The sequence below is a fragment of the Phoca vitulina genome, unplaced genomic scaffold (assembly GCF_004348235.1).
Source record: "Phoca vitulina isolate PV1807 unplaced genomic scaffold, GSC_HSeal_1.0 scaffold7, whole genome shotgun sequence".
Lineage (NCBI taxonomy): Eukaryota > Metazoa > Chordata > Mammalia > Carnivora > Phocidae > Phoca > Phoca vitulina.
In genome coordinates, this window is record NW_022589710.1 from 11,891,914 (window position 1) to 11,905,005 (window position 13,092).

The 13,092-nt window shown below is 35.2% G+C and overlaps 2 protein-coding genes and 1 pseudogene across 13 annotated transcripts in view; 1 reads left to right on the plus strand and 2 right to left on the minus strand.

Annotated features, from left to right (window-relative positions):
* The window catches only part of RALGAPA1 (Ral GTPase activating protein catalytic subunit alpha 1), a 247,521-nt gene that overhangs the window by 216,963 nt on the left and 17,466 nt on the right, over positions 1-13,092 (minus strand). The window lies entirely within an intron of this gene.
* Positions 5,108-6,963, plus strand: LOC116632907 (proteasome maturation protein-like). The gene has a single exon (XM_032404963.1). It carries the CDS (start codon positions 5,581-5,583, stop codon positions 6,004-6,006), a length of 426 nt encoding a protein of 141 aa, XP_032260854.1. The 5' UTR covers positions 5,108-5,580; the 3' UTR covers positions 6,007-6,963.
* Positions 10,465-12,294, minus strand: LOC116632906 (annotated as a pseudogene). The gene has a single exon (XR_004299526.1). The product of XR_004299526.1 is annotated as a small ubiquitin-related modifier 2-like (transcript).

Consider the following 13,092-nt stretch of genomic DNA (forward strand, 5'->3'; position numbering starts at 1 on the left):
TGACAAGTTGTGTACTCACACTTGAAGGCAGACTTTAATATGTTCAAGATATATACTATAAACACTAAAACAACTACTAAAACAAAACAGAAAAGGTACTGGCAATGACCAAAAAAGGAGATAATATAAAATCACAAAAAATACTTAATGGATCCAAATGAAGACAGAAAAAGAGAAACAATGATCAATAGGGATAAATAACAAAGAATAGATAACAGACCTCTAATAGATAACAGACTCTAATCTAGGCATATCAATAATCACACTAAATAAAATAAAAATGATTCCCCCAAAATGTCAAAGACTGTCACATTGGATAAAAAAGCAAAACCCAATTATACACTGCCCACAAGAAATAAAAACTGTACACTTAAAATATATGCAGTTTACTATGTATCAGTTATGCCTCAATAAACCTATTTAAAAAATTAATCATACAGATTCAAGACAATTTCCATTCATTTTCATTCCATTATGTTTTCTGAAGTGAAGGGAGGGAGGGGAATGGAACTCCAAAACTGGAGTAAGTAATATTCTAGGAAATGCCATGATCCACAGAGTATTTTCTTAATACCTAAACCTATGACCATCTGTGCCCACAGAAGCCTGTTACACATGTGAATGTATTATTCACAAGAAAAAAATTTAAGAATCTCTGAAAGCACTCAGAATACATTTATGAAGGAATTTAAAGCAACATAAACAAAACCCCAAAATGACCATTTTTTAATGTTTTCACAAGTATAGTCTAGTGACTCAACACTAATCATAAGAAGTAATTTCAACTAGAAATACTGACTCCTAGAAAATAATCATTAAAACTGATTTTCATTTTTATATAATGAACCAATATTAAAGTAAACAAAAATGGCAAGCTCATTCTCGTATTTAACAATGTAGCAGGCAGGCAAGTTAACTTCTCTATTGATAACTGTCCTGAGTGATTTAATTCATAAAAATAAATCTAGGGACCTTTCTCCTGTTCAAATGCTTAAGATGTTTGTTTTTATCTTTCAAATATATATTATTCATTATTCCTTCACTATAAAAAGCAGATACAAATAACAAACATCCTGCTGGAAACCATACTAAAAACCTACTAAAATTTCAAAGCAAGCAAAATAGTTTTAAGATACGTAGCTTATCTCCTTATCAAACTGATGCTTCAAAATAACTGCAGAAAAGTTCCTGACATGTGATTATGGTTACAACTGATAGCAAGATAATAACTTCTGGAACTAAAAAGGAAAAGAGAAAACACTAAAGGAAGCATTAGTAAGTGACCATGATCTCAAAGTAATTATTTCTAAGTCTCATCCAACTCTATAAAATAAAATACAATAAAAATTATTCTCCTGCCTTCAAGGATTCCACAACGAGCATAGAGAAAATGAGACATAGTGAAGAGAATCTAACTTACACAAAGATACAATGTCTCATTTAAGAGCAAAATCAATTTTGTTTTATCAAACATTATACTATTAGCTAAGCGTGAGTATAAGACAAAAGCAATTATAATCACTTATGCTTACTTAGTATTTCACATTTGCATAGATAACACTTTTACAGTTACTTATACATGACCTTACTCATTCTCCACAATTATGTTTTTGAAACAAGTATATTATCTCCCTTTTATAAAGAAACTAAGCCTGAGAGAAGTTAGGTAACTTGCCCAGGTCATCCTAAACTACTAAATGGCTCCAAATCAGCTCTTCTATGTCCTCAATCAATAATATTAGAATAGCCACACTTCAGGCAGCAGGCCATAGCATAGAATAACCTCCTGACCATTTTAAATCAAACTCTTTCTGAAAGAATAGTATTTTTAAAGAATTATTTGAAAGCTACACAGAGGCTGAGGTGGATTGTTTGAAGATTCAGAACAAGTAAAGAGTGAAAGATACCAAGAATTCAGAGGATTTAGTCCACTTGTATGCATACTGCCCTAAAGTATCTCTCCTTATCTTGGCTAATCATATCCTCCTTCACTTTATCACAATACTTAAAGTTTTACTCGTTAAATTCATTTGTGAAAGCAATCCATTCCAACACATCGTGTAAGGATTTAAACACCATTCATGTGTTAGTGTAAATTGGTATAAGCTGCTTTCCTCATAACAGAGCAAAGAAAGAAAAGAATTCTGATATGGCTGTAAAGATGTGAAGGAAAGAAAGTAATATTTATTGAACATCCACTGTTTTCTAAGGAATGAGCGAAACACTTTTCTTTGTTTTCTTAGTTCTCCCAGAAACTTCAAAGGATAGGTCCCTATTAACTTCATTCTACCTCTTCATTTAAAACTAAACTGAAAAGATTCAAGGAAACCAGGACAAAACCAAGTTCGTATAAGTGTAAGGTAAAAATTCTATGTCTTACTCTATGCCACTTCCCAAGACAGGTAAATGGCTGTGATATTAAAGTTTAGGGCTAAACAGGACAGTGAGTGCTAAAGGGAAAGTATAAGAAAAATTATTGGGAGAATATTAGCAACACTGACCAATTAAAACTTCGATGGGATCAGAAAAGGGGGTGAGCACTCCTTTTTTTTTTTCCTCTACATTTTTCCATCTCCATTATGAACTTCTCTTCCTCTGTACCCTCCCCTTTAAATGTTGGGGTCTATCAGGAATATCTCCTCTTCCACCTTCATTAAATACTGCAAAATGAACTCTATCTATATACAAATACCTCTCAAATCCATAGGTGCTGTTTCATGGCCTCTCCTGAGGACTACCTATCCAATTACAAACTTCACAGGTATCTCACATTCATCTTGACCCCCAAGTAAATCCACCTCCCTTCATCTTCTCTAGCTTCTGTATTCCCTTCCTCGGTTGGTAGTATCACTTATCTCTTAAGCCTGACAATTTCAGACTCATTCCCCCTCTTTTTTTTTTTTTTTTTTTAAAGATTTTATTGATTTGACAGAGAGAGAGAGAGCACAAGTAGGCAGAATAGCAGGGAGAGGGAGAGGAAGAAGCAGGCTCTCCACCGAGCAGGGAGCCTGACGTGGGGCTCGATCCCAGGACCCTGGGATCATGACCCGAGCCGAAGGCAGCCGCTTAACCGACTGAGCCACCCAGGCGCCCCCCCCCCTCTTTTTAACTCTCTCCTCCCATCCCACCCCTTACCCCTCAACAAATCGTTCATTTTCTTGCCAAGTTTACCTTCCTAAATACTTCTGCAGTACCTTTCTTTCTCTCTATTCCCCATCCCCCTGCCATTTAGTTTTGTATTTATGGTCTCTTGCCTGAATTTTATTAGTAGTCTTCTATCTCCTATTAAAAAGTTTATCCAACTATAAACTAGAAAGAAAAATTAAGAAAACAATCCCATTTACATTGCACCAAGAATAAGATACCTAAGAATAAATGTAACCAAAGAGATGAAAGTACTCTGAAAACTATGAAACACTGAGGAAAGAAATTAAAGATGACCCAAAGAAATGGAAAGACATTCCATGCTCATAGATTAGAAGAACAAATATTGTTAAAATGTCTATACTACTTAAAGCAATCTATAGATTTAATGCATTTCCTATCAGAATACCAACAGCATTTTTCACAGAATGAGAACAAACAATCCTAAAATTTGTATGGAACCACAAAAATCAAACCAAACCAAAACAAAAAACCCTGAATGGCCAAAACAATCTTGAAAAAGAAAAATAAAACTGAAGGTATCGCAATTCCAGACTTCGACTTATATTACAAAGCTGTAATGATTAAAACAGTATGATACTAGCACAGAAATAGACACACAGATCACGGGAACAGAATACAAAGCCCAGGGGCGCCTGGGTGGCTCAGCCGTTTAGAGTCTGCCCTTGGCTCAGGTCATGATCCCAGGGTCCTGGGATCGAGCCCCACATCGGGTTCCTTGCTCGGCAGGGAAGCCTGCTTCTCCCTTTCCCATTCCCCCTGCTTGTGTTCCCTCTCTCGCTGTCTCTCTCTCTCTGTCAAAAAATAAATAAAAATCTTAAAAAAAAAAAAAAAAAAAGAATAAAAAGACCCAAAATAAACCCACAATTATATGGTCAATTAATCTTCAACAAAAAGAATATGCAATAGGAAAAAGTCTACATGCAAAAGAATGAAACTGGACCATCCTCTTACACCATACACAAAAATAAACTCAAAATGGATTACGGATCTAAATGTGAGACCATTTTTATGGAAAAATCCTTGAAGAGAGCATAGGCAGTAATTTCTCTGACACTGGTCATAGCAACATCTTTGTAGATGGGTCTCCTGAGGCAAAGGAAACAAAAGCAAATATAAACTATTGGGACTACATCAAAATAAAAGCTTCTGCACAGCAAAGGAAACAACCAACAAAACCAAAAGACAACCTACTGAATGGGAGAAGATACTTGCAAATGACATTTTCAGTAAATGGTTAGTGTACAAAATATATAAAGAACTTACACAACTCAACACCAAAAAGATACAAATAACCCAACTGAAAAATGGACAGAAGACACCAACAGATATTCCTCAAAAGACATACAGATGGCCCTCAGACACATGAAAAGATGCCCAACATCACTCATCATCAGGAAAATGCAAATCAAAACCATCATGGGTATCACCTCACACCTACCTGAATGACTAAAATCAAAAACTTAAACAAGTGTTGGCAAGGATGTGGAGAAAAAGGAACCCTTGTGCACTGTTGGTGGGAATGCAAACTGATGCAGCAACTGGGGAAGACCATATGGAGGTTCCTTAAAAAATTTAAAAAATGGAACTACCCTATAATCTGGGAATCACACTCCTGGGTATTTACTCAAAAAATGCAAAAACACTAATTCAAAGGGATACATGCACCTCTATGTTTATGGCAGCATTATTTACAATAGTTAAACGATGGAAGAAGCCCAAGTGTCCATCAATAGATGAATGGATAAAGAAGATGTAGTGTGTATGTGTGTGTGTATGTATACTGGAGCCATAAAAAAGAATGAAATCTTGCCATTTCCAACAACATGGATGGATCTACAGAGTATAATGCTAAGTCAAATAAGCCAGTCAGGAAAAGACAAACACAATATGATTTCACTCATATGTGGAATTTAAGAAACAAATGAAGGAAAAAAAAGAGAAACAAACTGAAAAACATCTGAATTGTCAAAATAAAAAGTCAGCAACGTCAAAGATAGGTTAGTTGATCATCTAATCTAAGGAATAAAATGAAAAAATAATGAAAAAAAAAATGAACAGAGCCTAAAAGACTTGTGGCTCACAAACAAACATACCAATACATGTACGACAGGAGACCCAGAGAAGAGGGGAAAAAAAGAATTATTTCAAGAAATAACGGCTGAAAACTTCCTGAATTTGATTAAAAACATTTATGTGCACATTCAAGAAACTCAACAAATTCCAAGTGGAATAAACCCAAAGAGACCCAAACCTAGATACCTCATAACAAAACTCTCAAAGTCTTGGAAAGCACCAAGAAAGAAGCAATGTTTCACTTAACAAGGAGCCTCAATAAGAAAAAGATCTGATTTCTCATTAGAAAACGTGGTGGACGGTAACGGGGCTGAGAGGCTATTCACAGAGCAAGTGAAGATGAATGCCAGAGGACTTGGATCTCAGTTAAAGGACGGTATTCCAGTTACTGAACTTTCAGCAAGTGGACATTTTGAAGGTCATGATCTTCTTCGAAAAGGCCTTCCTTGTGTGAAAAATGAACTTTTGCCCAGTCATCCTCTTGAATTATCAGAAAAAAATTTCCAGCTCAACCAAGATAAAATGAATTTTTCCACACTAAGAAACATCCAGGGTCTGTTTGCTCCACTAAAATTACAAATGGAGTTCAAGGCAGTGCAGCAGGTGCAGCGTCTTCCATTTCTTCCAAGTTCAAACCTTTCACTGGGTATCTTGAGGGGTAATGATGAGACTATTGGATTTGAAGATATTCTTAATGACCCGTCACAAAGTGAACTAATGGGAGAACCACACTTGATGGTGGAATATAAACTCGGTTTACTGTAAACTGTTGTGCTGTTCATGAAAATAGAGGGGCTGCATGTTGTTTATAGTCATCTTTTTACTATAATTTGATGTACACAACATTAAAAGTACTGACACATGAAAAAAAAAAAAAAGAAAACGTGGTGGTCAGAAGGCACTGAGATGACCCTGTCAAAGAGCACAAAGAAAAAGGCTAGCAATAAAAATATCTATATCTAGCAAAACTTAATTAAGGAGAAATAAAGACATACCCAGATACACAAAAACTGAGAATTCATTGCTAGCAGACCTGTCCTATAAAAAAATACTAAAGGGAGTCCATTAGGCTGAAATGAAAGGATTCTAGACTAACTCAAATCCATGGGGAAAAAAATACCTTGAAATGTAAATGAGAACATAACATTTATGGCATTCAGCTAAAGTAGTGCTAGGAGGAAAATTTACAGCTTTAAATGCCTAAATGAAAGTAAAGATCTCAAAATCAATAATCTAATGTTCCACCTTAAGAAACTAGAAAACAAAGCATACTAACTCTAAAGCATGCAGAAAAAAAAGAAACAATAAAGAGTGAGGATATTTGAAATAGAGAAGAAAAAAACAACACAAAAACATCAATGAAAACACAATTGAGAAACCTTTAGTCATACTGTCCAAGATAAGAAGAGATAAGATTAAAATTACTAATCTGGACTGGAAAAAAGGACATTACTACCAACCTTACAGAAATAAAAAAAAAATATCATAAGGGAATACTACGAACAACCGTATGCTAGCAAATTACATAGCCTATATAAAATGGACAAATTCCTAGAAAGACATAAAATACCAAAACTGACTCAAAAAGAGAAAATATCAGTATATCTGTAAGAAGTAAAAAGACTGATTTGATAATAAGGAAAACTGATCTGAAAGAAAAGCCCAGGACCAAATGGCTTCATAGGTGAATCCTATCAACACTTCCAAAAGAGAGAGAATACTTTACAACGCACTCTATGAGGCCAGTATCACCCTCATTCCGAAATCAAAGACATTACAAGAAAACTACAGACAAATATCCCTTACTGATACAGACACAGGAATCCTCAACAAAATACTATAAAACTGAATATGGCAATATATAAAAAGTACTATACACCATGACCAAGTGGGATTTATCCCATAATGCAAGATCAGTTCAACACAGAAAAATCAATCATTGCAATACACCATATTAATATACAGGTCAAAACCCACATCATTGTCTCAATAGACACAGAAAAAGTAACAAAATACAACATCTTTTCATGATAAAAACACTCAAAAAGTTAGGAATCGAAAATTTCCTCAATCTGATAAAGGGCATCTATGAAAAAATCCAAAGCTAACTTCATACTGACTGGTAAAAGACTGAAAGCTTTACCTCTAAAAACATAAACAAAACAAGGATGCCCCTTTTTGCTACCGTTACTCAACACTGTACTGGAAGGAGTAGCTAAAGAAATTAGGTATAAAAAATAAATAAAAGTCATACAAATTGTAAAAAAGAAGCATTACATCTCTATTCACAAATGACATGATTTTATATATAAAAAATCCTAAGGAATCCACACAAAAATCTGTAAGAGCCAAAAAAACAAGTTCATCTAGGTTTCAGAATACAAAATCAACTGTATCTCTATCCTCTAGCAATGAATAATCCACAAGTGAAAATAAGAAAACAACTCCATTTACAACAGCATGAAAAGAATAAGATATTTGGGAATGAAAGAAATGAAAATTTGTATACTAAAAACTATGAAATATCGCTAAGAGAGACTAAAGACTTAAACTGAAAGATATTCCTTGTCACAGACAAGAAGCAGTAATATTAATGTAAAAATACTATCTCAAATATATCTAACTTTTCCCCTAAGGTGACTTGCCTACTTTGTGAGATTCCTGGGAGTTGCCATCTGCCTGTCACCCTTTAAAACTGAAAGAGCAGATTAGTATGAAGGTAGTGAGACTGAAGAAACACTTGTTTCCCATAAATAGTAAACTGGATTAGCCCCCAAGGGAAAAACAAAAACAAAGAAACCACAATCAGATACCATTTCTCATCCACTAGAATAGCTATACTCAGAAAGATGGATAATAACAAGCATGACAAGCATGTGGGGAAATTTCATTCTATTTTACATTGGTGGTGGAATATAAATGATGCAGCTGCTTTGGAAATGGTTTGGCAGTTTCTCAAAAAGTTAAATATAGAATAACTGTATGACCTGGCAGCTCAACTCCTGGAACAGTATATACCCAAAAACTGAAAACACAACCACACAAATGTTTGTACATCATTATTCCTAATAATCAAAAAGTAGAAACAACCCAATGTCCCCAACTGATGAATGGAAAAACAAAATGTGGTATATCCATACAACTGAATATTATTCAGCCATAAAAAGGAATGAAGTACTATTAAATGCTAAAACCTTGAAAACATTATGTTAAGTAAAAAAAACAAACACAAAAGACCACATATTTTATGATTCCATTTATATGAAACATCTAGAATAGTCAAATTCATAGAGATGGAAAGTGGATTAATGGTTGCCAGGGGCAGAGAGTAAGGGGAAATGGGGAGAGAATGCTAAAGGATGAATATTTCTGTTTATTTTGCCAATCTACTCCTTTTAGATAGTCTAATATTCAACCCCCTGACATCCAATTTGTGAGATCTGCCTAACCTTAACTGGCTAACTGAATCTGAGAGCTAGAACTTCTAGGCTAGTCTGGGAAAGAATTAATCTGAAAAAGAGAAGAGAAATCAGACTGGGGAAAAAACTTTTTTTCTAAGTCTAGAAACTACAAACTATTGTATCACCAACTACTGATGTTTACTGTGAACGAATGCATTACTTTCACTTTTACAGGGTCAAACTCCAGCTATTAGTATACCACTATTATTATAAAATAATGTCTTTTTTTTGAGTGGTCAGACAATAGAAGAATCAAAATACATTGCTACTACTATTCTGGATCCAGTTCTACACCTCTAAAATAGAAAATAATTTCTCAATTCATCCCCCTACACTCAAAGGCATTCTTCTGGATACTGAAAATAAACATATGCACATTTGGAAAATGTATTACAATGAATAAAAAAAGTAAATACTATTACAAATTCCTACAATCTTTCTCTTTTATACTATTTCATATTTAACATTTTATTGTACCATCAACTCCTTTACTCCTTTGTAGTTGCCTAAAATCTAGCAAAGCACTACATATTTATTCAAATGATTGCTCAGACCCAACATTTTCAAGAGTTTTAAAGAAATAAAGTCATCAAACAGATGTGTATTTTCCTCAAAGACATTTTACAATAAATGGCATGTTTATAAGCAGCAGTTTATTGTAACAACCAACTTGCCTCTAGAAGGCTCTAAAGACAACTGATAGAAAAAGAAAGGTGATTGGGAATCTTGAACCTACTGATTTAAAAGGATTCAGACAATGATGACAAATTTTTGGTAACACAAATGTACCTTTTACTAGCTATTTTACTTCAGTTTTGGGTGGGAAGGGAAAGAGTAATTTTGCTAGGTGACACAATTTAAGGATTTCCTTGTGTTTATTTGACATAAAATACCAACAATGAATTTTATTTCCTTTCATTCAATTCTTGTTTTCCCAAAATGTAACTTTTAAATAATTTTCTAATTTATCCCTTTTTAGTAGGTTAGAGACTGAGAATAAAGTACAGAATCTATGGGCACCTGGGTGGCTCAGTCGTTAAGCTTCTGCCTTTGGCTCAGGTCATGATCCCAGGGTCCTGGGATCAAGTCCCGCATTGGGCTCCTTGCTCAGCTGGGAGCCTGCTTCTCCCTCTGCCTGCCCTCCCGCTGCTTATGCACGAGCTCTCTCTCTCTGGCCAATAAATAAATAAAATCTTTTTAAACAACAAGATGCTTGACTTGAAAAGAAAACTATCTAGGATTAATTTCTTTTAGAGTAATTTATCCCTACTTAAAGACAGATTGCCCTACATATAACAGCTTCATACAAAAAAGTTATAAAATTCTCCTTGATATGATAAATGATAAATAAAAAACATTAAAATTCTCCAATTGAACAAGGTATGCAAGGATTTTTATGTTGTTCTTTTTTTTGTTAAATGCTGAGAACAAAATAACTTACTGGAATATAAAGAGCTGAATGAGCATGCCACTAATAGAGAAAGGAGGTATTTTCACAGAACCAGTCTATTTCCCCATTCCATCTCCATTTGATGTCAATCAAAACATACCATCGGCCATTTAGCTAAAAAAAAAAAAAATACAGGGGCGCCTGGGTGGCTCAGTTGGTTAAGCGACTGCCTTCAGCTCATGATCCTGGAGTCCCAGGATCGAGTCCTGCATCAGGTTCCCTGCTCGGCAGGGAGTCTGCTTTTCCCTCTGACTCTCCTCCCTCTCATGCTCTCTATCATTCTCTCTCTCTCTCTAATAAATAAATAAAAATCTTTAAAAAAAAATACAGTATGCTTGTGCACATACACAGTTACTTTATATACAATTAAGTAATGGGGAAGGGGAAAATGAAAGAATCGAGAAAACAATACTGTAGTAGTCAAGATGTGGTGGAATCAAACTGCAGTTTTCTCATTGAGACTGTCTTGGTCTGGAGGAAGAGAGTTCTAGAGTAGAGTAGCAAGTCCTCTTTTTAGTAGACTCCTCCTGTCTGCTGCTGGAACACATCAACTGTATCTTCATCCTCCATTTCCAACTGTGCAGATGTGTCTGTTTCATTGATTGGCTGCCCATCAAATCAGAATCTGATCTGCCTCACTGACAAACTAGGCTTTCCATTAGTTTACTAAGTGGTGTATACCTCTTCATCTTAAACTGTACCACAGAACCATCCTGCCCCGTCACCTTCAAATTAATAATGACCATTATTCTCAGCCTTGTCTCCTTCCTGGGGCTTTTCATCAGCAATGGAGAGCATCGGAGTCTCCTCAGCTGCCACTTCACAAAGGAGGTACCAGGTCCTCACTGAACGAGCACACAAGCAGCACCAGGAGCAGCAGCAGCAGGAGGCCACAGCAGTGGAGGAGGGAGAGGGCAGACCGAGAGGGTCTACTTTTAATATGTCTTGACAACATATGTCACAATCTTTTCCAAGTTTCATATTTAATAGCCCATAAGTTAGGGAATTAATTCTCTTAAACTTGTTGCATATGTTTCATAGTTTGGTGTTTTTTAACTCTGCTAATGATGGGTTTTACTATTATAGCTATAAAATGTTTCATATAAGCAAATTTATCAAGCATTTCTGTGATGATTTCTCACTCTGGTGTAAGTTTTGAGAATGGTCTTCCCTATCCCGATATATAAAATATATTTCCTTATTTCTTTCCCATTTTATCCTGAAGATTTAGAACTATTTTGAATTTATTTTGTTATAAAACATCTATATATCACTTTTTATGCAGATGAACATTCTTTCTCCTTCATCTTTATCTAAACCACCATTTAATGAAGTGGTCACATGAGCTCCTCCTGTAGCAAACAGAAGTCCTCCTTTTAAAAATTAACATCCTTTTTTAATGTTAACTGTCCTTGACTATAAAAAAGACATGCAAGTCCTTCTTAAATAAAAAGAGCCTAAATAAACAAATGGAGGCTCCTTGGAATAGGAAGAACAGATACCCTACCAGTATCAACCTCCTCTAAATTAAACCTACAGATCCGAGTCCATCCAATAAAAGATCCTAACAAATATTATTTAGGGATTTAACAAGCTGATTCCCAAATTCATATGGAAGAGCAAAAGGCCAAGACATTAAGAAATCTGTATTAGTCTCCTGTGGCTGCTATGACAAATTAGGGCCACAAACTTGATGTTTTGTGCTACATTTACTCACCTTCTCTAGCTACAGATCAGTGTATTCTGTTAAATGGGGGTGGGGAAACACACCTTAAAGCTAACATATTGTTGGGCTATCAGCCATAAGTTTTCTAAAAATTAGATGTATATGAGTCATGAAGATTTCTCTCAATAATGAGGGGAGATTATCTGATAATTTCTCCATAATGCCATAAACCTTTTTCAGTTAATGTTCTGTTTTTTTGGTTTTTCTTTTTTACATAGTACAGACTTTAGGTTCTGAACCCATTTTTCTGCACAGGTACTAAAGACAACCCAAGGTCTCTTTCTGATCAGGACACTGACTTTAAATGTTTTTTTCTGCCATGGTCAATTAAAAGGAAATTGCCACAAAAAAAGCAACTTTGTTCTCCTCATACCTAACATACTCATTCTTTTTTTTTTTTTTAGCTTAATCAGGTATTTTATTTTATTTTAAATTTTTTTTTTTTTTTTAAGATTTTATTTATTTGCGAGAGAGAGAATGAGAGACAGAGAGAATGAGAGGGAGGAGGGTCAGAGGGAGAAGCAGACTCCGCGCCGAGCAGGGAGCCCGATGTGGGACTCGATCCCGGGACTCCAGGATCATGACCTGAGCCAAAGGCAGTCGCTTAACCAACTGAGCCACCCAGGTGCCCTTATTTTATTTTATTTTAAACATATTCATTCTTGAACTACATAATATTTACTGAGCACCTATTATATGCCAGGCACTAGTTGAGTCTAGGAACATAAAGAAGAAAAGACACACCTCTGCCCTCAGGAAGATAGTTATGATACAGTCATTCAAATAAATACATTGTAACAAAATAACCAAATTACTAAAAGTAAATAGCACGGTGTAGGAAAAGCTCCTATGCCCCTCTGATAGGGAAAGCTGCACCAAAGCTATATACAGATTTTGCCCTGAGCCTTGAAGGAAGAGCAGAAGCTTCGGGTCTAAGAGTGACATGAAGACAGCATGGTACAGTGAATACCATTAGCAAAGGTACAGGCATCACAGAAAGTGACTTCTGATTCAATATTGCTAAAATGTAAAGTACCAGAAAGGGATAACAAGAAGTTAAAGAAGACAATGTGGCAGAAAAAGATACATTTATGTGGGATACCCTTACATCCATTTATCTTTGTCTACCACATTGTCAAAGATGAAAGTTTCATGTTTTAGTAACTTGAAGGATGATGATGCCATTGACAGAAATCCAAAAAAAGAAAAAAAGG